The 13,959-nt window shown below is 44.0% G+C and overlaps 1 protein-coding gene across 1 annotated transcript in view; it reads right to left on the reverse strand.

The window, feature by feature from the left end:
• Window positions 1-13,959, reverse strand: part of LOC138366952 (uncharacterized) — a 36,909-nt gene that overhangs the window by 21,759 nt on the left and 1,191 nt on the right. Inside the window, exons 2-3 of the mRNA XM_069328301.1 lie at window positions 10,705-10,819; window positions 3,692-3,832 (exon numbers count right to left, since the gene is read on the reverse strand). Coding sequence (XP_069184402.1) covers window positions 3,692-3,832; window positions 10,705-10,819 — 256 coding nt within the window. The remainder of the gene's footprint in view (window positions 1-3,691; window positions 3,833-10,704; window positions 10,820-13,959) is intronic.

Genomic DNA, 13,959 nt, shown 5'->3' on the forward strand with positions numbered 1-13,959 from the left:
AACAGTGTAGACGAGCAGCCAGCACCATCATGCCACACACCACCAACAGTGTAGGCCAGCAGCCAGCACCATCATGCCACACACCACCAACAGTGAAGGTGAGCAGCCACCACCATCATGCCACACCACCAACAGTGTAGGCCAGCAGCCAGCACCATCATGCCACATACCACCAACAGTGAAGGCGAGCAGCCACCACCATCATGCCACACACCACCAACAGTGTAGGCCAGCAGCCAGCACCATCATGCCACACACCACCAACAGTGTTGGCGAGCAACCAGCACCATCATGCCACACCACCAACAGTGTAGGCCAGCAGCCAGCACCATCATGCCACACAACACCAACAGTGAAGGTGAGCAGCCACCACCATCATGCCACACACCACCAACAGTGTAGGCCAGCAGCCAGCACCATCATGCCACACCACCAACAGTGTAGGTGAGCAGCCACCACCATCATGCCCCACCACCAACAGTGTAGGCCAGCAGCCAGCACCATCATGCCACACCACCAACAGTGTAGGCCAGCAGCCAGCACCATCATGCCACACCACCAACAGTGTTGGCCAGCAGCCAGCACCATCATGCCACACCACCAACAGTATAGGCGAGGAGCCAGCACCATCATGCCACACACCACCAACAGTGTAGGCCAGCAGCCAGCACCATCATGCCACACACCACCAACAGTGTAGGTGAGCAGCCAGCACCATCATGCCACACCACCAACAGTGTAGGTGAGCAGCCAGCACCATCATGCCACACCACCAACAGTGTAGGCCAGCAGCCAGCACCATCATGCCACACACCACCAACAGTGTTGGCGAGCAACCAGCACCATCATGCCACACCACCAACAGTGTAGGCCAGCAGCCAGCACCATCATGCCACACAACACCAACAGTGAAGGTGAGCAGCCACCACCATCATGCCACACACCACCAACAGTGTAGGCCAGCAGCCAGCACCATCATGCCACACCACCAACAGTGTAGGTGAGCAGCCACCACCATCATGCCCCACCACCAACAGTGTAGGCCAGCAGCCAGCACCATCATGCCACACCACCAACAGTGTAGGCCAGCAGCCAGCACCATCATGCCACACCACCAACAGTGTTGGCCAGCAGCCAGCACCATCATGCCACACCACCAACAGTATAGGCGAGGAGCCAGCACCATCATGCCACACACCACCAACAGTGTAGGCCAGCAGCCAGCACCATCATGCCACACACCACCAACAGTGTAGGTGAGCAGCCAGCACCATCATGCCACACCACCAACAGTGTAGGTGAGCAGCCAGCACCATCATGCCACACCACCAACAGTGTAGGCCAGCAGCCAGCACCATCATGCCACACCACCAACAGTGTAGGCGAGGAGCCAGCACCATCATGCCACACCACCAACAGTGGATGCGAGCATCCAGCACCATCATGCCACACCACCAACAGTGTAGGCCAGCAGCCAGCACCATCATGCCACACCACCAACAGAGTAGGCGAGGAGCCAGCACCATCATGCCACACCACCAACAGTAGCTTTCATTTGATCTAATATTTATGATTCTAATTATTGTATATAAAATATGCCCTAACTTAGTGCTAAGTTACTAACTAGAATTAATTAGTATATTGCTGATCAACTAAGCTAACTAACCGTCCTCCCTAACTAATGATAAAGACTACCTCAGTAAACTATCCAGAGCCTCTGTACCTAACTCCCAAAATATCCACTGATGTTAATGATATAATCCTTTCCCTTAAAACAGTCAAGTGCCCTTGCTGAGACTCCAACTCTAATTTTCAAAAAATCCTCTAGATTTTTAGCTCCGGCCATTGCATTGCTTTACAAAAATCATTTGAACTACAAACCTTTCCTGATATTTAAAAAAACAAGACTAACCCCAGTCCATAAATGTGGTGATCTCTCTGATGACAACAATTACATACGAATATCAATCTTGCCATCCTTGCCTAAAATATTTGAGAAACTAATCTACAAGCAGCTTTACTCTTATCTAGCTAAACACAATACACTTAGGTCTTGCCAATATGGATTCAAACCCCCATAAAACACCAATGATGCAGCAATTAGTATGATTAACTTGATATATGCAACTCGTGACAAAAATGAGTTCCTCTGTTGGGTTATGTGTTGACCAACGTAAGGTTTTTGGCACAGTTAACCACTATAACCTGCTTCTTAAATTACATCATTATGATTTCAGAGGTAACTCCCTCCAGTACCTTCAGACTTACCTTAGTGACAGGCTCCAGTATGTCTTTGTGAATGATTTCAACTCTCCCACCCTATCCATCAACACTGGTGTTCCACAGGGCAGCATACTTGACCCTCTCCTCTTTCTCATCTACATTAATGATCGTCCAAATGCCTCTCAACATCTCAAGCCAGTTTTATTTGCTGATGACATAACCTTCATTTTCTCCAATCTTAACACTTATTCTGAAGGATACGTTGAATACCGAACAAAATAAAGTCCATGTTTAGATAACTGCTAACAAACTCACACTTTACATTTGATATAACCTATATTTTGTTTGGTAATGAGTCCTCTGATCAAATTATTCTAAGAATTAACAATAACCAAATTAGTAACAAAGTAATGGTAAATTTCTTGGTGTTCTCAATGATGACAAGCTGAATTTCCACGGCTACATTCAAAATATAGTTAAAAAAGGTTAAAAAAAAACAGATGGTATTCTAAGATTGGATATTATGTACCTCGCCCTGCCCTGGTATTACTCCCTCATCTATCCTTATATCAATTATGATATCTGTACCTGGGTTTCTACTATCCAAAATCATATACATCCTTTAATTATTTAACATAAATCAGCTATTAGAACAATAACAAACTCTGGCCCCTGACAGCACTCGTCCTCCCCCCTTTCTTAAATCTTTGAATATGTTAGATATTAAGTCACTGCACATCCTCTCAGGTGTACTCTTATATATAAACTCTAAACTGTAATGCTAATCCTGACCTTATGTAAGATCACGTTAGTTAAGAAGGTTGAGGCCTTTAAGGGAAGAGAAAGGGACGCGAAGAAAGGGAAAGGGAAAGGAAAGAGCTTACTGTGAAAGGGAAAGGGAAAGGAAAGAGCTTACTGTGAAAGGGAAAGGGAAAGGAAAGAGCTTACTGTGAAAGGGAAAGGGAAAGGAAAGAGCTTACTGTGGAAGGGAAAAGTCAATAGCAACAAAGCCAGGACAAAGGTTCAGGTTGGATAGGTTGTGTATCAGAGCCGTTTCGACAAGACGGCGTCTGTGTAGAGTAGAGGCAGGAAAAAAATTATTTTAGAAGAAGACTAATCATAGGATGATTATAATCCCTAACATGACAAAAGAGAGCACTGTTTGTGTCTGAAGACTTAACACTTCTTTTGTGTTCCTTAAGTCTGTCATTAAGCATATGGCCAGTTACCACGTTGGAGAGGTCAAGACGAACAGGAACGAAGAGTGTTAGTTTGTCGAAAGCCGAGCTTTATATCAAGAGGATGAAACGTATTAGTGAGAGTTTTGAGCTCAGATATAAAGGGAAGGCAGAGAACATTAGTACTTGTGTTGGAAACAGGTCTGGGATGAAAGAATTGAATAGAAATAACCTGTTACTTGAATGGGGAAGTGTGACATTAAATAAACCATTAATACTGTTTTGCTTACCTGAGCTGACCGATAATTTATTGGCGCCGCCCAACCTTTGTTGGCGATCAGTATTTCGACCTTCAGCTGACATCCGACAGCTACCTCTGCAGGAAACTGCGCCTGCACGCCCACGAAATTGTATCCCATTGATGACCAAATCTGTCAATAACGAATTTTAACTAAATATGTTCAGATCATAGTCCCTGCTCAAATCATATCTCTTAATACAAATCAGAAAACAAATGATTGTCACTGGGTTACACTGTTGAGCAGCAACAGACACCTTAGTTTTATGATCATACTGATGTTGTTGTTTAAGATTCAGCTAACGGGCTATGGTGAGCCCGTAGTGGACTTGATCATACAAGTAAGTACTATCAGTCTGAAGTCAATACGATGAGGTTCTCTCAACCAGCATATCAGAATGATACATATGCGATACCAGCATGTCGTAGGCTGCTAATTAGTAGAGAGAGTGCTTCTTTTAGTTTAAAACTGTAAACATCGTTAGGTTGTACTATTTTAGGTTAGGTTGTGTCAAATTTAATTTGGTATATATTGAAATCAGGTAATGATCTGACTTATCATGTGTACAATATTACTAGTATCTTTCCTTTTTCGTTATAGGATAAGAATGCTAAGTTTGTAACATTACTTCAAACTATCGTACCCTCCTTATAGCAAGCAAGTGAAAAGCAGCATTTGAAACATACAAATTAACCTTCAGACTTCACAGCAAAACAACGATTGACAACCACCTCATAAATGCACTTTACAATAAAAACTAAGAATCTGAACTAAATAATACACATGGTATAAAATAATTAATTAACATCTTCCTCACCAAAGCACCCTCTACAACACACACTGTCCTCTTCTCACCAAGCAAGTAACTGTCAAAAGATTAAACAACCTTTGACTCAGAAACAGCATACGTAAGGATAATATATTCCACAAATATGTCCAACACAAGAAACAAAACAAATAAACTATATCTGAAAGGATGCATTAAGGATAATATTTTCCACAAATATGTCCAACACAATAAACAAAACAAAACAAATAAGCTATATCTGTAAGGTTAGGTGAAAGATAAAAAATATGAACAAAAATATGTCAAACATAATAAATTATATGTGAAAGGTTAGGTTAAAGGTCAAAGAATAAGAGCAAATTATATCCAACACAATAAATACACTAAGATCAAAAAATGGTTAGGTTAAAGGGCGGAGAATAAGAACAATTATATCAAACATAGTAAATTCAACTTATGAGAGACTTGATGAACTTTAAATAAAAAATGTATAAAATACTTAAACTCACATCTCTAACAAATATTACTTGAACTGAAAAATGCCTGTATATAACAAATACTTTGAATATGCATGACACCTATCTTTAAGAAAATCTCATGAAATGCATAAAATACTCCATCTTTAACAAATAACCCATGATAATGCTTAAATGCCCTATCATTAATAAAGACAGCCTTGAAATGACCAAACATCCATCTTTAACAAAATCCTTTGAAAGACTTAAACAGCCTATCTTTAACAGACACACCTTTGAAATGTTTAAACACCCTGTCTTTAACACATATCCCTTGGAATGACAAAAGACCCCATCTTTTATACATGCCTCTTGAGAACGAACCAACAACTATATATAACAAAAAATCCTATGAAATAAAGCAAATGTATTTGAAACACAGATTGATAAACATGAATGTTCTCAAGAAAAACATATATACATATGATAAGATGTTTAATATATTAATAATATATGTAAAGACTAGATGTGGTAAAAATAGACATTCCTATAAATTATATGGAAAGTATGAGGATATATAAATAAGTAAAGGTTAGATGGTGTGTGATAGGTTAGGGTCATGGTTGGTTGGGGTAGGTTAAGGTTATGGGTTATGTAAGGGAGGAATGCTTAAACAACACCTACTAAGAATAACAGTTATAAGAACGAGCTAAGATAAGACAAATTAGTTGGATATGGGTGTTTATATAATGTTCTGAAAATAGTATATGTGTAAGAGTTTGTCAAAGTGACAAACTGTTTGTGAGAGTTGTGCTAGTCTAAGAGTGCATATGGTTTGTGTCAGTATATATATGTATTTACTTGTTTTGACTAAGTTTATGATTTTTGAGCAAGTCTGAGAATGTGAGTAAGTTAATGAACAGAGAGTATGTGTGCATGTGCCAGTCTGTGTAAGTGAGTGAACTGAGTATTTGTTTAAGTTTTGTATAAGTGTGCAAGTTTTTATAAGTTTGCGAGTGTAATTGTATGTTTAAATGAGTGTTTTCAGAGTAAATAAATGAAGAATTGATGTTTCAGAGAGAATATGATGATGCTTTAAATAAGCTATGCTAGGTGAGGTATGTAAGTCAGATAATTTGGTAAGTTGTGTAAGTTAGGATATGTCAGGACAGATAAGTTATGTTAGGTGAGTTAGGTTAAGCAATTTACATCAGGTAAGTTTGGCTAGGTAAGGGGGGGGGGGGTTAGCTATGTTGTGTAAGTTATGTTATGTTTGGTTCATGATAAGGTAAGGTACGTTAGGTAGGTAAGGTTATGTAAGTTATATTAGGTAGGAGAAGTTAGGCAAGTTAAGTTATGATAGTAAGTTAGATCAGGTCAGGATAGGTAAATTACGTGAGGTAAGTTAGGTTATGTAAGTAACATTAGGATAGGCTAGTACAAATAAATCAGGATAAGTAAGTTACATTATTAAGTTAAGTAAGTTAGACCAAGTTAGAATTTGTAAGTTATGACAGGTAGGATAGGTTGTGTAATTTCTATCAGGTAGGTGAGGATATGTAAGTTGGAATACATAAGTTACATTAGGATAGGTTAACTCAGGTAAATCAGGATAGGTAGGATAGTGAATTGTTGATCAGAGACTAGTTTAAGTTAAAGTGGATAAGCGAATACATTTTTAACATAATAATTAATAAACGGAAATAAAAGTTGTTAAGAACAGATGAACTAGTTACTTAAGTAGTCATGTTTAGTGAGAGAGTTATTATTATCAGCGATGGGAAACATAGTAAAATGGCGATAATATGATGTAGTACCTTTGTATTAAGTTGATAGAAAAGTTTTATACTCATTTTTACTTGATGAGTAAGTTTACTAGTACATAAAGTTGCGCATGTTTAGTTTGATATATTACTTAAAGTATTTTGTGACTATATAATGTCGTGTGTTAATAAATTTAGCACAAACATTAGTTTAAATATTGTACAGAAAACGAAGCTCTTTGCTACTTATTTATTGAATGAAGAACAAATGTTTGTTGCTATGAGAGTATTATTTGATGTACAAAGAAGTTCTAATGAGTAATTATTTTATATAAATTTGCGTTAAAGAGAGAAAATGATAATTAAATGATATAAGAATGTATTATTGTTGTCTTTGAGAGATTCATTAAATGCACGAAAATGTCTTAAAGAATATCTTTGAGATATTCTTGAGATAAAGAATGTCTTAAAGAATAAATGTCTTAGAAAGTTTCTTCGATGCTCAAAGATGTCTTAGAAAGTACATATATTAATTAAAATGATCTTGGAACGTATTAATGGGGTCTTGGAGAGATTAATTAATGAACGAAGATGATTACAGAGTATCCTTCTTAAGTAAATACAACAAAGAGAGAGTCTTTTAATGCTTGAAGAGTATTCTTAATGTTTCCGAGATTACCTTTGTCGACTCTGAGAATAACTTTGATAGCATGCAAATTATTTTGATATCTTTGAGCGTGTCATTGAAGAATGATGATGCCATGAGAATATAACTTGATGAGCAATGATGATTCGGAAAGAACTTTAGCTTAAAAAAATATTATGAAGAAATCTCCTGTGACTATTTTTCTAACTCAACAAAGCATAATAGTAGTTACGAAAGTGTTGAAATATGATGAACATGACTATTTTCAGTTGAGAGAAGTGTTATTTTAGGTAAGAAAGGTGTTGGTCAGAAATATTAAGTTGATAAAGAAATACAATGACAATTGTTTGAAAATAAACCTCAGTAAATGAATAAATAAATACCTTGCAACTAAATAATATACAAGTACAAGAATGGTGTGTATGGTGTGAATGTACAAGAATGTAACAACTCTTGTATATATCTCAAAAATAATTTGAAATAACTAAATAATTTGTAACTACATAATTTGTAACTAAATAATTTGAAAACTAAGTATATTGAAACAAATTTTTTTTTACTTATCAATAATAAATTTATTGCAATAAATAACTTTTAAATGACTAAATAAATTTGTAAGTAGCTGAAATAAATAATTTGTAACAGATAACTTTTTAATGTCTAAATAAATCTGTAAATAACTAAATAAATGACTAAATAAATACTTTGTAGTAACTTGTTGACAATCAATAATGCGGTTGATAATACATTACAATGAACTATTAATGAATGGGAGAAACAATCATATATTTGATTTCAAAGACACAGAACATGTAAGAGAATGTGATGAACACAGTGAACATGTAAGAGAATGTGATGAACACAGTGAACATGTAAGAGAATGTGATGAACACAGTGAACATGTAAGAGAATGTGATCCCCCCACACCCTCTGCCACACACCCTCTGTCACACACCCTCTGCCACACACCCCTCTGCCACACACCCTATGCCACACACCCCTCTGCCACACACCCTCTGCCACACACCCCTCTGCCACACACCCTCTGCCACACACCCTCTGCCACACACCCCTCTGCCACACACCCTCTGCCACACACCCTCTGCCACACACCTTCTGCCACACACCTCCACGCCCACTGCCACACACCCTCTGCCACACACCCTCTGCCACACACCTCCCCCACGCCCACTGCCACACACCCTCTGCCACACACCTCCCCCACACCCTCTGCCACACACCCTCTGCCACACACCCTCTGCCACACACCCTCTGCCCCACACCCTCTGCCACACACCCTCTGCCAAACACCCTCTGCCACACACACCCTCTGCCACACACCTCCCCCACACCCTCTGCCACACACCCTCTGCCACACACCCTCTGCCACACACACCCTATGCTACACACCCCCTGTCACACACCCTCTGCCACACACCCTCTGCCACACACCCTCTGCCACACACCCTCTGCCACACACCCTCTGCCACACACCCTCTGCAACACACCCTCTGCCACACACCCCCTGTCACACACCCTCTGCCACACACCCTCTGTCACACACCCTCTGCCACACACCCTCTGCCACACACCCTCTGCCACACACCCTCTGCCACACACCCTCTGCCACACACCCTCTGCCACACACCCTCTGCCACACACCCCCTGCCACACACCCTCTGCCACACACCCTCTGCCACACACCCTCTGCCACACACCCTCTGCCACACACCCTCTGCCACACACCCCCTGTCACACACCCTCTGCCACACACCCTCTGCCACACACCCTCTGCCACACACCCTCTGCCACACACCCTCTGCCACACACCCTCTGCCACACACCCTCTGCCACACACCCTCTGCCACACACCCCCTGTCACACACCCTCTGCCACACACCCTCTGCCACACACCCTCTGCCACACACCCTCTGCCACACACCCTCTGCCACACACCCTCTGCCACACACCCTCTGTCACACACCCTCTGCCACACACCCTCTGCCACACACCCTCTGTCACACACCCTCTGCCACACACCCTCTGCCACACACCCACTGTCACACACCCTCTGCCACACACCCTCTGCCACACACCCTCTGTCACACACCGTCTGCCACACACATCCTCTGCCAAACACCCCTCTGCCACACACCCTCTGCCACACACCCTCTGCCACACACCCTCTGTCACACACCCTCTGCCACACACCCTCTGCCACACACCCTCTGCCACACACCCTATGCCACACACACCCTCTGCCACACACCTCCCCCACACCCTCTGCCACACACCCTCTGCCACACACCCTCTGCCACACACCCTCTGCCACACACTCTCTGCCACACACCCTCTGCCACACACCCTCTGCCACACACCCTCTGCCACACACCCCCTGCCACACACCCTCTGCCACACACCCTCTGCCACACACCCTCTGCCACACACCCTCTGCCACACACCCTCTGCCACACACACCCTGTCACACACCCTCTGCCACACACCCTCTGCCACACACCCTCTGTAACACACCCTCTGCCACACACCCTATGCCACACACCCTCTGTCACACACCCTCTGCCACACACCCTCTGTAACACACCCTCTGCCACACACCCTCTGCCACACACCCTCTGTCACACACCCTCTGCCACACACACTCTGCCACACACCCTCTGCCACACAAGCCTCTGCCACACACCCTCTGCTACACACCCTCTGCCACAAGCCTTCTGCCACACACCCTCTGCCACACACCCTCTGCCACACACCCTCTGTAACACACCCTCTGCCACACACCCTCTGCCACACACCCTCTGTCACACACCCTCTGTCACACACCCTCTGTAACACACCCTCTGCCACACGCCCTCTACCACACACCCTCTGTCACACACCCTCTGCCACACACACTCTGCCACACACCCTCTGCCACACACCCTCTGCCACACGCCTTCTGCCACACACCCTCTGCCACACACCCTCTGCCACACACCTCCCTCACACCCTCTGCCACACACCCTCTGCCACACACCCTCTGCCACACACCTCCCCCACGCCCTCTGCCACACACCCTCTGCCACACACCCTCTGCCACACACCCTCTGCCACACACCCTCTGCCACACACCTCCCCCACGCCCTCTGCCACACACCCTCTGCCACACACCCTCTGCCCCACACCCTCTGCCACACACCCTCTGCCACACACACCCTCTGCCGCACACACCCTCTGCCACACACCCTCTGCCACACACCCTCTGCCACACACCCTCTGCCACACACCCTCTGCCACACACCCTCTGCCACACACCTTCCCCCACACACCCTCGCCTGCCAGCCGGCGGGACTGACCGTGTTAAAGCAGCCTTGGGTCCTCCAAGCGTCCAGCACCACCTGAATGTAGTCGATATTAAGGAACCTGTAGTGGAGCTCCGCCATCTCCTGCAGTGCTGTTGGGCAGCTTGATCTGTGGGAGTGGGAGCCAATGTTAGTGTGTTAAGTGATGAGCAGTTAGGTCAGTGTGTTATGTGATGAGCAGGTAGGTCGGTGTGTGTTAAGTGATGAGCAGGTAGTTCAGTGTGTGTTATGTGATGAGCAGGTAGGTCAGTGTGTGTGATGTGGTGAGCAGGTAGGTCAGTGTGTGTTATGTGATGAGCAGGTAGGTCAGTGTGTGTTATGTGATGAGCAGGTAAGTCAGTGTGTTATGAGATGAGCACGTAGGTCAGTGTGTGTTATGTGATGAGCAGGTAGGTCAGTGTGTATTATGTGATGAGCACGTAGGTCAGTGTGTGTTATGTGATGAGCAGGTAGGTCAGTTTGTGATGTGATGAGCAGGTAGGGTTAGTGTGTTATGTGATGAGCAGGTAGGTCAGTGTGTGTTATGTGATGAGCAGGTAGGTCAGTGTGTGTTATGTGATGAGCAGGTAGGTCAGTGTGTTATGTGATGAGCAGGTAGGTCAGTGTGTGTGATGTGGTGAGCAGGTAGGTCAGTGTGTGTTATGTGATGAGCAGGTATGTCAGTGTGTTATGTGATGAGCAGGTAGGTCAGTGTGTGTTATGTGATGTGCAGGTAGGTCAGTGTGTTATGTGATGAGCAGGTAGGTCAGTGTGTGTTATGTGATGAGCAGGTAGGTCAGTGTGTTATGTGATGAGCAGGTAGGGTTTGTGTGTTATGTGATGACCAGGTAGGTCAGTGTGTGTTATGTGATGAGCAGGTAGGGTTTGTGTGTTATGTGATGACCAGGTAGGTTAGTGTGTGTTATGTGATGAGCAGGTAGGTCAGTGTGTGATGTGATGAGCAGGTAGGGTTAGTGTGTGTTATGTGATGAGCAGGTAGGGTTAGTGTGCTATGTGATGAGCAGGTAGGGTAGTGTGTTATGTGATGACCAGGTAGGTCAGTGTGTTATGTGATGAGCAGGTAGGGTTTGTGTGTTATGTGATGACCAGGTAGGTCAGTGTGTGTTATGTGATGAGCAGGTAGGGTTTGTGTGTTATGTGATGACCAGGTAGGTCAGTGTGTTATGTGATGAGCAGGTAGGTCAGTGTGTGTTATGTGATAAGCAGGTAGGTCAGTGTGTGTTATGTGATGAGCAAGTAGGTCAGTGTGTGTTATGTGATGAGCAGGTAGGTCAGTGTGTTATGTGATGAGCAGGTAGGTCAGTGTGTATTATGTGATGAACTAGTAGGGTTAGTGTGTTATGTGATGAGCAGGTAGGTCAGTGTGTGTTATGTGATGAGCAGGTAGGGTTAGTGTGTTATGTGATGAGCAGGTAGGTCAGTGTGTGTTATGTGATGAGCAGGTAGGTCAGTGTGTGTTATGTGATGAGCAGGTAGGTCAGTTTGTGATGTGATGAGCAGGTAGGTCAGTGTGTGTTATGTGATGAGCAGGTAGGTCAGTGTGTGTTATGTGATGAGCAGGTAGGTCAGTGTGTGTTATGTGATGAGCAGGTAGGACAGTGTGTATTATGTGATGAGCAGATAGGTCAGTGTGTGTTATGTGATGAGCAGGTAGGTCAGTTTGTGATGTGATGAGCAGGTAGGGTTAGTGTGTTATGTGATGAGCAGGTAGGTCAGTGTGTGTTATGTGATGAGCAGGTAGGTCAGTGTGTGTTATGTGATGAGCAGGTAGGTCAGTGTGTTATGTGATGAGCAGGTAGGTCAGTGTGTGTGATGTGGTGAGCAGGTAGGTCAGTGTGTGTTATGTGCTGAGCAGGTATGTCAGTGTGTTATGTGATGAGCAGGTAGGTCAGTGTGTGTTATGTGATGAGCAGGTAGGTCAGTGTGTTATGTGATGAGCAGGTAGGTCAGTGTGTATTATGTGATGAGCAGGTAGGGTTAGTGTGTTATGTGATGACCAGGTAGGTTAGTGTGTGTTATGTGATGAGCAGGTAGGTCAGTGTGTGATGTGATGAGTAGGTAGGGTTAGTGTGTGTTATGTGATGAGTAGGTAGGGTTAGTGTGCTATGTGATGAGCAGGTAGGGTAGTGTGTTATGTGATGACCAGGTAGGTCAGTGTGTTATGTGATGAGCAGGTAGGGTTTGTGTGTGTTATGTGATAAGCAGGTAGGTCAGTGTGTGTTATGTGATGAGCAAGTAGGTCAGTGTGTGTTATGTGATGAGCAGGTAGGTCAGTGTGTTATGTGATGAGCAGGTAGGTCAGTGTGTATTATGTGATGAACTAGTAGGGTTAGTGTGTTATGTGATGAGCAGGTAGGTCAGTGTGTGTTATGTGATGAGCAGGTAGGGTTAGTGTGTTATGTGATGAGCAGGTAGGTCAGTGTGTGTTATGTGATGAGCAGGTAGGTCAGTGTGTGTTATGTGATGAGCAGGTAGGTCAGTTTGTGATGTGATGAGCAGGTAGGTCAGTGTGTGTTATGTGATGAGCAGGTAGGTCAGTGTGTGTTATGTGATGAGCAGGTAGGTCAGTGTGTGTTATGTGATGAGCAGGTAGGACAGTGTGTATTATGTGATGAGCAGATAGGTCAGTGTGTGTTATGTGATGAGCAGGTAGGTCAGTTTGTGATGTGATGAGCAGGTAGGGTTAGTGTGTTATGTGATGAGCAGGTAGGTCAGTGTGTGTTATGTGATGAGCAGGTAGGTCAGTGTGTGTTATGTGATGAGCAGGTAGGTCAGTGTGTTATGTGATGAGCAGGTAGGTCAGTGTGTGTGATGTGGTGAGCAGGTAGGTCAGTGTGTGTTATGTGCTGAGCAGGTATGTCAGTGTGTTATGTGATGAGCAGGTAGGTCAGTGTGTGTTATGTGATGAGCAGGTAGGTCAGTGTGTTATGTGATGAGCAGGTAGGTCAGTGTGTGTTATGTGATGAGCAGGTAGGTCAGTGTGTTATGTGATGAGCAGGTAGGTCAGTGTGTATTATGTGATGAGCAGGTAGGGTTAGTGTGTTATGTGATGACCAGGTAGGTTAGTGTGTGTTATGTGATGAGCAGGTAGGTCAGTGTGTGATGTGATGAGTAGGTAGGGTTAGTGTGTGTTATGTGATGAGTAGGTAGGGTTAGTGTGCTATGTGATGAGCAGGTAGGGTAGTGTGTTATGTGATGACCAGGTAGGTCAGTGTGTTATGTGATGAGCAGGTAGGGTTTGTGTGTTAT

This window comes from Procambarus clarkii, chromosome 2, assembly GCF_040958095.1.
Source record: "Procambarus clarkii isolate CNS0578487 chromosome 2, FALCON_Pclarkii_2.0, whole genome shotgun sequence".
Taxonomy (NCBI): domain Eukaryota; kingdom Metazoa; phylum Arthropoda; class Malacostraca; order Decapoda; family Cambaridae; genus Procambarus; species Procambarus clarkii.